Source organism: Cystoisospora suis (assembly GCF_002600585.1).
Source record: "Cystoisospora suis strain Wien I chromosome Unknown contig_1029, whole genome shotgun sequence".
NCBI classification, from domain to species: Eukaryota; Apicomplexa; class Conoidasida; order Eucoccidiorida; family Sarcocystidae; genus Cystoisospora; species Cystoisospora suis.
In genome coordinates, this window is record NW_027153830.1 from 1 (window position 1) to 12,634 (window position 12,634).

The 12,634-nt window shown below is 52.3% G+C and overlaps 2 protein-coding genes across 2 annotated transcripts; one reads left to right on the plus strand and one right to left on the minus strand.

The window, feature by feature from the left end:
* The first annotated feature begins 27 nt into the window (after positions 1–27).
* Positions 28–2,859, plus strand: CSUI_002433 (26s proteasome non-atpase regulatory subunit). The gene is made up of 2 exons (XM_068062634.1): positions 28–1,417; positions 1,908–2,859. The coding sequence occupies exons 1-2, from the start codon at positions 949–951 to the stop codon at positions 1,985–1,987; spliced, it is 549 nt and encodes a 182-aa protein (XP_067925389.1). The 5' UTR covers positions 28–948; the 3' UTR covers positions 1,988–2,859.
* Positions 2,860–3,355: 496 nt separating this feature from the next.
* On the minus strand, positions 3,356–11,262 carry CSUI_002434 (l-seryl-trna; the record flags this gene model as incomplete). Its single annotated transcript, XM_068062635.1, has 5 exons — positions 8,871–11,262; positions 6,752–8,073; positions 5,567–5,789; positions 4,745–4,801; positions 3,356–3,996 (listed from the first exon to the last, which is right to left on the minus strand). The coding sequence occupies exons 1-5, from the start codon at positions 10,690–10,692 to the stop codon at positions 3,356–3,358; spliced, it is 4,065 nt and encodes a 1,354-aa protein (XP_067925390.1). The 5' UTR covers positions 10,693–11,262.
* Between the last annotated feature and the right edge of the window lie 1,372 nt (positions 11,263–12,634).

Below are 12,634 nucleotides of genomic sequence, written 5' to 3' on the forward strand. Positions count from 1 at the left end.
ACGTAAGGAAGGCAGCCGCATATCTCTCAGACTTGTGTCTTTCTATCAAATGAAATAGTTCACACTCTCTGAGAGCCTCCCACGTGAAACACGTCGAGGAACAATCCCTGTCGTTGACAGCGCATTGTCGTACGGTTCACGTGTGAGCGAGGGGTAAAGGAGGGGATGAGGGGGCAAGGCGAGAGGAAAACGCACGTCTCTGGTTTACAATCTATCCATCTACATTGTTAGCTATAACAGCCGAGCCTCTTAGCACTTAACACTGTCTTTCTGTCTTTCCTGATGCCTGTTGCTGGTGTTGCTCGGCTCCCACCCCCCTAAAGCTATCAGAGGAACTTGATGCTTGCTCCCAAGGAACCTCCGGTGATGGAAAAGTGTCTGTAAAGAAAGACAAAGTCTCTTCTGCTTTATAACAGACCACAAAAAGACCTGACCCTGTGAAGGAAGCTTTACTTTGCTTTTGCTGAGATGCTGTATGTACATTGCTCGCGTAGCTTCTACGTAGCGAAAAACTAGGTGAAGTGAACATCTCTAGGAGTCACCCCGCAACTTTGGGTGGACATCTCTAGGAGTCACTCCGCAGCTTGTAGGTGACGAAAACATTTCATCTCTGCTGTCTTCATCACCATGTTGGATGAGGTTAGATCGCTAGACAGCTGCTGCAGTTTTCTTACATACACTTCGTACCACGCTCTTGGCTGTACAGTCGGACTTCATGCTTTGACACTCTCTATGGGGTTCTTTTCTCCAGGAGTTTTTTCGCGAACACTTTGTCTATTCTTGTAGTGACAGACAGACACCGAAGCGCACTCCATGTGGAGAAAGTCTTCAGATGATCGCGTCCTATTCCGAGGGAAGGGAGGTGTGATATTACGAGCTCGTGTACGACTTTCAGAAACGTTATAGATCAGTATAATATAAGAGGAATGAACGGGGTTCTCTTATCTTATGTCTCTGATCTTCTCTTGTTTTCCCTTTTGTTCTTTCAGCCAGTATCATTACCTTCTTTACTATCTCTTCCCGGCTATGCATCCCCGCATGCTCTTTACCGTAGCTCCTGCTAGTCAGTGCTCTCAGCCGGGTGGTGCCTCTGCCTCCTTGTCAAGTACGGAGGAAACTGAAGGGAAAGGAGGTGCTTCTACGACAGGAGCTGACGTCGCCATGGCATCAGCATCTCATGACAAGACAGAGGAGCATGCAAAAGATGAAAAAATGGATGGAGAAGAAGAAGCCGGAGACGGTGCTGATATTGCAGAAGAAGAACTGAAGATGGTGTGTATACCTGCTCGAGTCGGAGAGGCTGTCGATATTGTCGGTCAAGTTGGAAGACAGCCGAAGACCATCACAGCGTTCCAGACACATACAACTCCGGTACTTTTAAGTTATAGCGAGAGGGCTGAGCTCGCGAGCGATGAATGTAAGTCCTCAGTTCACGCCAGCAAATCAGATAAGAAAGAGATTGACTATGAGGTATAACGACGACAAGAGCTTCATTCGCTGCCGCAGTCTCTCTCTCTCTCTCTCTATATATATATATATATATGTAGGTTCCGTGCATGTTCTAGTGCCGTTCACTGTATACTCCTTGGGTTGGTCGATGGATGTGACGAACATTGCCCTGTGTGAAGGGAGGCATATCTCTAAGTGAGATGTGATAGGTTTGTTCGCATAGTGGCTTAATACTTGGTAAACATAAGTGGATGATGATCTGATTATAGAGGCTTTCTGTCGATCTAGCTAAGCTGAGGGAGCGCCTTGGAGAAAGGAAGGCCGCCAGAGTGTTGCTACTGAAAAGATTCTTGTTGGCGGTATGGTACGTAGAGAGGTTGTCTTAAGAGAGGTGGATAGGTTTGCGTCATCTCCAGAGGTCTTTTCGACTGTATGTTGTGTGGCTCATGTATGTACAGATGTTCCTCTTGCGAAGGTCCTTGAAGGCGTGGTCATCTTGAAGAAAAACCCTGACTATAAGGCACCGAAAAACGCTTAGAAAAGGCGGATCTGGTCCGTCGTTTTCACACGGGCAAGGGATAGAGGGAAGGGGGAATGGAAGCCATTCTGCTAGTGTAGGCAGATAGACGACAGACTGCATGATGTTTCTTTTTGTGTGCATGTCTTGTGTTGTCATATAACATGTATATATATATATATATACATGCGTGTACAGCTCTCAAGAAGCAGCTACGTAGCTTCCTACTTCTTTTTTGTTCGGTTGTGACCGTACGCCTTTCATACAGATCGTTATGCATACATCCATACCTGTGATCACTGGTACGTGCACACAGAAATTGCCAGTCACTCCCTTGTCTTGCCAAGAGAGGACGGACTACAAGCTTCAATTCGTACCTGCCGTTTATACGTGTACACCGTCATGCGTTTGAATTCCGCATCTCAATTGATTGAAAGGAATGCCTATAGGCTGATGTTACTCAGCAACACTCCAGTGAGCGAGTGTTCATGTGTGTTTCTTAGTGAAGCTCACCACTAACCGGGGGAGTTGTGCGACTGTGGACTCGCAAGGCCTCCCCACCGTGGACTTGGAAGAGAGACGGATGTTTCTGGGAGAATCGATGTTACATGTAATGAATCGCATGCAGCATGACGTCATGAGAGGCTGCTGGAGGACCGGCACGATCCCTACATTGTGGCAGCTTCGTCTCCCCTCCTTCGGGGATGGTCGCCTGTTGTCGAGAGGTGTCCACGGCAAATGACTTCTCGAGGCTCTCAGTCCTCGGCTGCCACCAAATCCTTTTTTAAGCGTGTGGATGCGCCCCGAGTGTACTCCCCTAGCTGCTATCGGTCGGGGCTACCCCTTATCGTCTTTTGCGGGACGGAGCATCGTTCTCTAAGCGCGGGGAGGACAGACCCTCACTGTGATCGTGTGATTCTGACCGGACAGTTCTCCTGCCGATCAACGGCTTTATAGCAAGCCACCGTTTCTGCTGCATATGCTTAGAGACCGAAAGGAGTCTTGGGTGAGAACCAAGAAGCAATCAACTTCAGACGTCGATAAACGACGGGTAAAACAAACCCACACACTTCCTCGCAAATGCGCTGCCATTTTCACTCCTCCTGGAACACTTGCGTCACTTCCTGTGGCCAGGTCTCCAAGTCTGTAAAGACCGTCTAGTCGAGCGCGACGTGACAACAGGTGTTCACACGCTCGGTGATACGTAGCTTACCTGAATGAATTCTGGACCTCTCAACCTCATCTCTGTTTTACATCTGTCACATAGAGCCGACGCGCGACAATTCCGCGTGACAACAAAGTGGGAAGCAGGACTTCTCCTTTGACTCGTTTGAACATTGTACAAAAACCAAGTTCATGAATAATGTCTGGGCAGACTACGTACGGTTATCAAGGCTCTCGTTCATGAGACTCTCTGAACGACTGAGGTTTGACTACAAGCACTCCGACTGTCGGCGACAGGTCGTTCACGGATTTAGCGAGTGCCCTTTCCTGGGTTTCCACGTCGCCGACTTTAGAGCAGTCTGACATACAGGCACGAAAGAAGCTGTCCGCCAGATAATCTGCGAACCCGTGAAGATCCTGAAAAAAGTCGTCAGAATCATCGGTTTTCTCTTTTTCTATGCCCCGTCTGTTCTTGTTCCTGGAGGCTTTTTCTTTACGCGTCTTCTTGCTCTTTTTATGGCCCCCTTTCTTTTCCCTGTCTAAGGTATGTACTTTCCCTGTCGGCGTCACAGCCGAACACCTGCCACTCGCCTCAACTATCGCTTGCGTGGTGACTTCAGAACGCCTCCGAGCGATTGTCTTTTTCCACTTCTCTCTGTAGCCTCCTTGTTGCTCAGGCAAAGTTAGGTTGCTATTTCCTGAGTCTGGTTCACTCTTCAGAGGAAGCGGTTGTTCCGTGTCCCGGCGAGAGTCTCGCGTGGGCAAGGGCGACGCAACTGGAGTTGCAGAGTCTTTCTCTTGGCCTTCCAACGAATCCTTCCGTCTGTTTGTGAAACCGGACGACTCCGCTGCGCGTCTTCGATACTCTGAGAGCCGGACACAGGAGAAAACAGCACGTAGATACCACTCTTCAACTTCACGTACTTACGTGTAGTTATAGACACGTAGGAAGCCAATCAGCGGTAGATTTCCCTGCTGCGGACGAGAACTGTGAGGTCTCAGACACGCCCAGTTCACGTGAGCCCATGGGCATATTGATTTCTACGTACAGCGCACCTACACACAGAACGTCCACATCTGATCACCACGGCACTCACTGGTAGGCAAGGGCAGCCTCGGAGATGTAGTGCTCGTGACAGTGAACTTCTGCTTCGGGGAAGACTCTCAGTTAGAATTGATAGATAGAGAAGTGAGACCTGTGTGTAGCTCCCAGCGCGTCCGTTTTGCCCCGCCTCTGAGACGAAAGATCTGGGGTTTCCTTCCTGACGTGAGATTGCTATCCAGGCCTGTCAACTGACGGCATTTACACCGACCCAATTTCCGTATAAACTCGGATGAAGGTCGCAGCCTAGGAAGTCAAAACGCTTCGTAAGCTTGAACTTCGGAAGTCGTAGAATCCACTATAGTGGCATTCACTTAGAAAGAACCCCAGGACCTCCTAGACTTGAGCAGCACGCGTAGCGCGGTGTTGGCCGGCACCCGGATCTGAGTCCAGTTTTCAGATGCTCTGTGACGCATTTCATCAAGGGTGAGAGACGCCAACGAATGAGAGGAGATCACCATCTGCGTGCGTACAGAAAAATCCAGTGAAAGGCTGACCTAGCATACGCCTACCTTCTAAACAGGCTGCCTTTCGGGCGCTCCACCTCTTTGCTAGAACCGTTTTCCAGTCTGAAGGAATGAACCAACATCGAGTAGGATGGAGATAGGCTTACTCTCCGCGCTGAGGTTCCACGACCTCAAGAAGGACGGTCTGAGCTCGTTACAAGAGAACTCGAAGACAAAGGCCAAACGCAGGTGGGGGCTCTCCTGCCGGGACAGATTTGCTCGCGAGATGGAGAACATGTAGATGAATAACGGGTCACATGTGACACTATCTCAGGAAATGCACGAGAAGATAGGAAGCAGAAAGGAAGCGTATGCGGGTAACGCGACTTGTGCCAGAAACGTGAATCTCTTCACCTCTGAACGGTCACCAGTCGACACCGAGCACCTCACCACACCTCCAACGATCACACCCGAAAGCTACTTGGGAGGTTTGACCTTCTTTGGAAGAAGGAGATGTCTAGGTGTACTATCTCTTCTGTTTGAACAATTGGATGGGATGTACTTGTTGCAAGTTTTGCTTCATTACTCAACACTAACGACAACATTCAACTGCGCGCACTTGCAACGGCTTTCTTTGGTACTCCCCCACGAAGCATAAAGAAGGCCACAGCACAACGAAGTCTCTCCGGCGGGCTTTGCTGGCTGGTGTTCGGCACACACGGATGAAGCAACAGATACCCAGAACATGTGCTTTCTCATGGAGATCCACTTAGGCTGGGTTGGCTCTTCTCTTTTGCGCTTCCGTAGCTTAGATCCCTTGCCTGACGACAAAGCGTGTTGAGCGTGGTTTCTTGCTCGAGTAGAGCGGTCCCCCGCCGTGTAGCCTACTCTGGGACTCCGAGGGGATACTGTTCAGCGCCGCGGTTACGAGGCGTCGGAGCGTTGTCTCTAACTCATCTAATGCTTCTTTCCGCCTTGTGTTTATCTTCTTGTCTGCCTCGCCGACCTCCACCGTGGAAGCATCCATATTCGCTGCTGGAGCCTCTGAATCGTCCGCAGGCGTCCACACAGCGGAGCCACAACGAATCAAAGCGCGAACGATCTCTGCCTCCTGAAGATTTCAGATTCGACAGTGGAAACTCCACAACTCCAACACTCCCTACACTCATCTCAAAGGCACAGGCGACGTACAGCGTCTTGAACTAGCGCAGTATGTGTGTGACTATGGATACATAGTTACGAGCCATCTAAACTGTGCAGTTGGGATGATCGAGCGGGAGTTGTGTAGACACATGCTGCCTGCGACAGTGAGCAGATGTACTAGACACACAGTCTTCCCGAGCTGGCGACTCTCCTGGCAGGCTACGCTCAGACATCTTCCAGACTACACCACCGAAGACACATAGCCGCTTCCGCTTGAACAGCTAACACCGTGGGTCTACCTCCTTCCTGAGACATTCGACGCTCTGCAGCAGAGGTACTCTGCTTTCACTGGCAGCAAGCAGTATTGGACATTTGATAACGTGGTAGCCATCAGCAATCCTTCACGGCTAGGGATGAGCGGTGAACCATAGAGACCAGAAACGCAAGATAGTCCCAAACACCTGGAAAAGAGTACGTACAAACCAGCCTCAGTATACGGCGAGCGTGCAACACGCTATAGAGCATGGATGTACTGGAACGGAGATGTCGTGCTGTCACACAGCCACGCAGACTCTCCTGCCCTATACTTGAAGGCTCCAAAGAGATGAAGGCCGAACAGTCCCTTCTATTTCTGCACACCGTGATCTCCCACTTTGACAAAGTCGATGTCTCTCTCTCCACCCGAACCAATGCGCGGCGTCTTTATCCGCGCTTCCTACGCCGCACAAAATATGTCATCGAAGACCGCCGGAGTACGATCTACTAGAAACGTATGGAAGCTTCCAGCTCGCTCTGACTTCTGCCCGTCTAGAGACATCGGAAGAATTACATGTGTGCTCAAAACTGGAGCCAATATGTGACCAACTTGTAGAAAAGAATGTGCATAGTGAAAGATGTTGAAGGGAGACTGTCATGAATGCTGAGACTCACGCAGTCCTCTATTGTTGCAAACTCTATGCGATCATTCGGTTGCTGTCTCATTCGCAGCGTCCAAGAGTGACATGCAGGCCACCTAGCTTCCCACTTCTTCTTGAGGAGGAGCTCGGAAGAAAGATTATCCCTCCCCTCCTTGCGAGCTTCCGCCATACTCTGACACTGACTCGAGGCAATCAGCGCGTCCGCGACCATCCTGCACGTAGGCTGAACGGAGCTCAGAGATGGTGTGGGCTCTGCAGCCGACAGCGGGGAAGAGTAGAAGGCCACCGAGGTAGGTGCAACCCTCTGAGGTAAAGGAGAGGTAGGAACACGCGGGTAGTATGCACAGCACGGACAGCGCTGGGAGGCCGAGAGAGGAGAAGACTGTTGCTGACTGTGGTAGTGACAAGAAGGAGGACATTCACAAGTGCCGGGAATAAAGGGGAAGGTAGAACCGTTCCCGCTATGATGACTAGCACGGACAACACTAGACAAGTCGGCGGAGACTGTACGAGAGAACGGATGAAACTCCGGAAAACTTCCGCCGTGTTTCTCTCGAAAAAGAGAAGCTGTCTCGGCACCGGGATCTCCGGGAATTCCTGCGTTATCCGGCCGATCCGGTGGCATCCCCGCAAACTCTGTTCCTGTGTGGTTCTCTTTCTTTGTTGTGTCTCCCCTTTTCTGCAGTTCTCCTTTTTCTGACTCTCCTTCGTCTCCGTCAGGTGTTACCTTCCAGTGTTCTCCCGTCTCTTGTTCTCTCCCGGGAGACCGCTGACTGTGGTTTTGCTTCGTGGCTCGCTTCTCGTGTCGTAGGCGGAACATCGCATGGTGCCGCAGCAGTATTTGCTGGGGCACCTGAACGGGTGCTTGCAGCGACATGTCTGGTACTCCCAGGTTCTCTTCACTTTCAGGAGAATATGCCTCAGCTATGGAGGCTGTTTCTCTCATATGCTTCTTTTCGAAAGCTCCTCCCCTGTCCTTTTCCGTGGCAGGCGAACTTTCGTGCTCAGACGCAGATTTTCGATCGACGCACTTCGGCTTCTCCTCTGTCGCTGCATCATCTCGGAGGCCTCGTCGACTGTCACCAGATGTCAACCCCCCTACACAACTCCTGGTCCCTCTCAGCGCCGAACCTTCCTCACCCACACCCGAGCGTCCCTGGGGTTCGCCTTGGGAACTCACTGGTGGTCTTGAATGAGGTGCTGAAGACAAGTCTACACGCTCTCGAAGGTGTGAAGATGACAGCCTGGTGGGATACGTAGACTGCCGGAGACGATTCCGACGCATGCATTCGTCGAGGGGAGTGTCAAGAAACACTTGATGAAACGCGCAGTTCCCTGCGACCAACAAACATACCAAAAATGTTAAAGGAGGACATAATACGTTAGTTGGCTCTCGACCACCCGTCAAAGACTACCATCTTCCGCAGGAGTGGGGAGCAACTGCACACGTACGCATGTTTGTCCACCTCCGCCGACATGGAGAACGACACGAGGTCTTGGTGTTTATCGGAGTGTATCTATACATGCATCCTAGCCAACTCAGTCACGATGTAAGAAGGAAAAAGCCTGGAGTGTCTACCGCGCTTCGCCCCCCTCGCCCGTACTTTTCCCAGTAGACGTGCCTCCAGCATCCGCCGCTTACCAAGCAGCATAGAATAAAGACAAAACAACGGAATCTCGTTGCTCTGCAAAAACACTAGCTGGGACACGTTACACTCAGTTGTGTTGGTGTCTCTAGGGAAGTAGAGAAGAGGAGTATCGAGTGAACCGAACAGGTGCCGGGTGGTATTCCCGATGAGCAGAGGTTGACCAGGAAAATACTGGCAGTGATGCGCTGCTCAAGAGAGATAGTGACACGCATATACGAGAGACACGAATGTAACACAGCGGAAAAAAGGCGTACTTTCCAAAGAAACGAGAGACTCAGCAGAGAAGTTAGCGACCAACGTAAAAAGTCTATTCACACACACCCGGCGAGCGCATAGACAAAGAAACACACTCCTGCCGTATCTCCCCGATGTCATCCGGATGAAGTGAGTATCCAGTAGAGTGAAGCGCCTGTACAATTCAAGTGCGGAACAATGGGACGAGAACGAAGAAGCATGATGATATGGTGAGGCAAAACTACCCACATTTAGTTGCCAAACGGAAATACTCCTTCCGCATCGACCCTAGATGCATGGTGTCATCGACCAAAATCACATGCAGGCCACAAGGAGGAGGAGGAGCACTGAAAACGTCTCGAGATAATAAGCGGGCAGTAGCGCTTGATGTGTTGAGTGCAGGGGCACGGGGTGGAGAAAAAGAAAGCGAGAAGTACGGGGGAGACGATGCTGAACGCCGTCGAAGACAGAATGAAGAAGTGTTCAAGGAAGGAGATGGGCGAAGCCTGGTGCTGCCTTGCCTTGGCCCCTTAAGAGAACAGACCGGGGCCCAGGGAGAGGAAGAAGCAAATGAAGCATGACCATACCCGTCAGACGGTCTGTCGCCACAAAGCCCTTCTTCCCGCCCGTATTCTCTCCTACTTTCACGGCCCGTACAGCTACGTCCTTGCCCGGCGTCCACGCGCTTCACCGACCCAACCGCTTTTGGAACAGCGATGCTGGACTCTCGACCGTCTTGTCCGCTGCGACGGTAAATGCACCTTGCGGGATCCCCTTTGTGAACGTGCCTCTCTCCAAGGAGGCGAGAGCAATGAGGGAGACCGTTCGTTACTTGGTCCAGCTCATGGGTCCCCCCTCCGCATTCTTCTCTGTCATCTGGCTTACCGTTCTTCTGTGACTCGGCTACTACATGCTCGCCTTCGTACTCATCTTTTCTTCCTGTGCACTGGACTCGCGTTTCTCCTTCCGGCATCTCTGGTGCCCGCTCACTGCGAAAGGCGGCCTCGACCAAGCTCTCGACGCGGGCTGCAGCCAGGCGTCGCGCCAAGCGCCAGATAGCTCTGTTGAAATGAAGTATTTTCCTGTCAGGACCAACCACCGCTGAAGTACTTCTTTTGTCAGTCCCATCGCACACGGGAGGAAATCCGTACTTCGTCGTTTGGTACTCGCTTGTACAAATCTGTGGCACTTCTGTGTTTTGGGCCGTGCATGGGAGAGACAAAGGTTTGTCTTCCTCTGTATGTGCACCGAGGAAACGAGAGGGATCTTCTACCACATGCGCTTGAAGAAATTGTCCTCCCTGCGTCGGAACTAGGATCCGCTGACCTGCTTCCCGTGTAGTTTTGGCATCTTGTTTGCCTCCCCTCGGAGCTTCATCACCTTGTCTTGGTTTTGTCGAAACCGGGGCGCCTCGAACGGAAGCAGCTGCTTGTGGTATCGTCGGAGAGAAGTCATGATCGCCTTCTTCCCGTTTGTTGTCTACGTTCGCCCGCCATGAATCTGTAGTCTGTGCTGACGGCCTTCGCTTCTCTCGCGCTTCAACGGTCAGCTGACTGGTGGCAGTCGGAGAGCTCAACTCTGCGTGGAGTGAGGGTGTGCAGGTCGTCGCTATAGCCTGTGGTCCTAGAAGAAGAGAGAGCAGCTGATCTCTCGTTCGGTGGCCTGACTGATGAGGAGGCCATCCGAAGACTTCCTTTTCGCACTGCCCGGCAAGGAGGGATGTTACCCTTTGTACACTTTCTTGTGTAAGGAACTTATCATACAGCTTTCTCTCAATGGCATCAAAACAGACATGGTGTATATGGACCTGACGACAAGGATACGAGTCAAGTGTTCGGGAGGATTCACGTCCATCAGGCCCGTTTACACACTCGGAGTGAGTGATTCCAACGGCCTCAGCGAAGTCACCGGAAGAGCAGAGTTGTCGACAAAGACTCGTCTTCCCTGATGCCGGGAGACCGTACACCAGGAAAAGCATGCAGTTCGTACAGCTCTGTCCCCCCATGGAGCCACCTTGGTAGCAAGTTCCCCTCTCCATATGGGTCCTTGTCCGCGGTGCCGGATCGCCCATGGGACGCTCAAGAAACTGGGGCCTACGAGAAGGGCGAGGACCTCGCTCAACCGAGCCACTGACCACCTTTTATGTGCCAGTCTGTTCGTGAGTCCTCAAAGCACTGGCGTAGAGACACAGGGACTCATTGGGGACAGAGCTACCCGCTGGGATTTCCACCGGGTAGCTCTGTCCCCAATGAGTGCGCTAAAGTCCGTACGACGAGACCGTTGTCCAGAGGAAGCTCTGGTCGCTCCGCTTTGCCAGCCCGACGAGAATTTCGGAGCTGTGAAACATTTCCTCACCCCCTCTGAGACCCCGGGTTGCCACGCGCAGCAGGTGAAGTCAAAAAGGGACACGCTGGAGAGCGTAGACGCACTAGGCTGCTCGAGCCAGGTTGACGGAAAAGCAGGCTGGGACACCCATGTCTCCGGCCAACGACGAGGTACAGCGCCTTTAGACAGCTGGCGGTAGTGCACGCTGGACGAGCCTCTGGAGTGGCGCTATACGAGAGAGGCAGGATGAAGCCGATCATCTCAAGCTGCTCGAGAGAATCTGAAAAGACTGAGTGAGAGTTAGCCAAGAAAGGTGTCGCGAGAAAAGAATTCCAGTCCCACGGCCGAACACCGTTCACCAGGAGAGTTGCCCTTTGCATGCAGAAGGGTCGAGACACGGGCGGTGGCCCAGATGTGTCTCCGCCAAATTGACGTCGATCATCCGTGTCCACAGTTCCTCTTGCATCGGCCGAATCATCAGCAGCAGCGCGCTCTATCCGGGGTGTTCTCTAACCCCAGTCTTTAGTGACATAGCTGGGTGTGCATGTATATCCGAACAAATACTTCCTGCAGTACGTCGAGGCGAGCTTGTGTACACCTTGTGTAGCCAGCGAAGTCACCAGCTGTGCTTCTTCAGGTGGAGAGGCCGACGGCGCGACTTCTGCGGCCACTCTTTCGTCTTCACCAAGAGCATTTGCGGTGTCTACTCGAAAGCTCCCCTCTGAAGGTGGGTTGTCGGCAGTAACTGTCGTATTATACAAGCTGCTGGGCTTTGTGGTGCCCGCTGTACAGCAACGGGTGGCACTAGCTACTGAAGGTTCACACTGCTTCGAATCAAGACACTGACTCGGTCTCACGCCGTCACACCACTGGCACAGCTTCGCTTGGAGGAGGCAAACGCAAGTATGCAGCCGGCGCTACGCGTTGTCGTTCACAGCCCGCGCACGCTCGCACCCGAAGATCCTTGGCTTCTGCTACAGTGTACAAGCAGCTCCACTATCAGAGTTGACCAACTACCAGCACTGTCTCCTCACGAACAGCATACTAGGTAGAGGAATAAGTGATTCTTTCCGGTCGCTTGCCTGCGTGCCGCGTCTCCTCCGTGGCAACGGTCCGGTCCACGCCGAACCAAAGTACACTCTCCCCCTGCGTAGGAGGTAGAGGGCCTTCCCGACACCGTAACTCTCTGAAGCGCCAGGCGCTGCAGAACCCGCACGCTACAGAAATCTAGTCTGGCGAGCTCGAGGCGCCGTCGGCAGTATTCTTCGCTGCGTATCACAGCCTTACTGTAGCACCTCACCGGCTGACAGTCAGCCGAGTGAGCACTCTAGCTTTTAAGGACATATCATGCTGAATCACCTATCATTCTTGGTTCCGTACCCCAGTCGCTATCGTGACCAGAGGTATACCAACCATGCCAACGGCTCATGGTGCTTATTGCGGTCGCATCCTCACCAGCGGCCACCGTGCTTTAAGGGGGGGTCCGGATGGTCTTCAGCTAAACTGCTGAACTGTGCTGGCTGTCGAGTCAGAACGAGCGGTGCTTCCGGAAGTCGGGAGAGTAGGCGATGCCACTTTCTGCTGGCACGGCCTTTTTCATGGAAATCACCAAGCTCAGGCGCTCGCTCCAGAAGTCCGGAGTACGCACGTCAACCGCGCGCGCCTAACCATCCCCGCGTTTGCACACG

Excerpts from the sequence above, each read along its gene's own strand:
- CSUI_002433 (XM_068062634.1), top strand. The coding sequence starts at position 949 with ATGTCTCTGATCTTCTCTTGTTTTCCCTTTTGTTCTTTCAGCCAGTAT. Across the intron at positions 1,418-1,907 it reads TGAGCTCGCGAGCGATGAAT|ATGTTCCTCTTGCGAAGGTC; the intron begins GTAAGTCCTCAG and ends ATGTATGTACAG.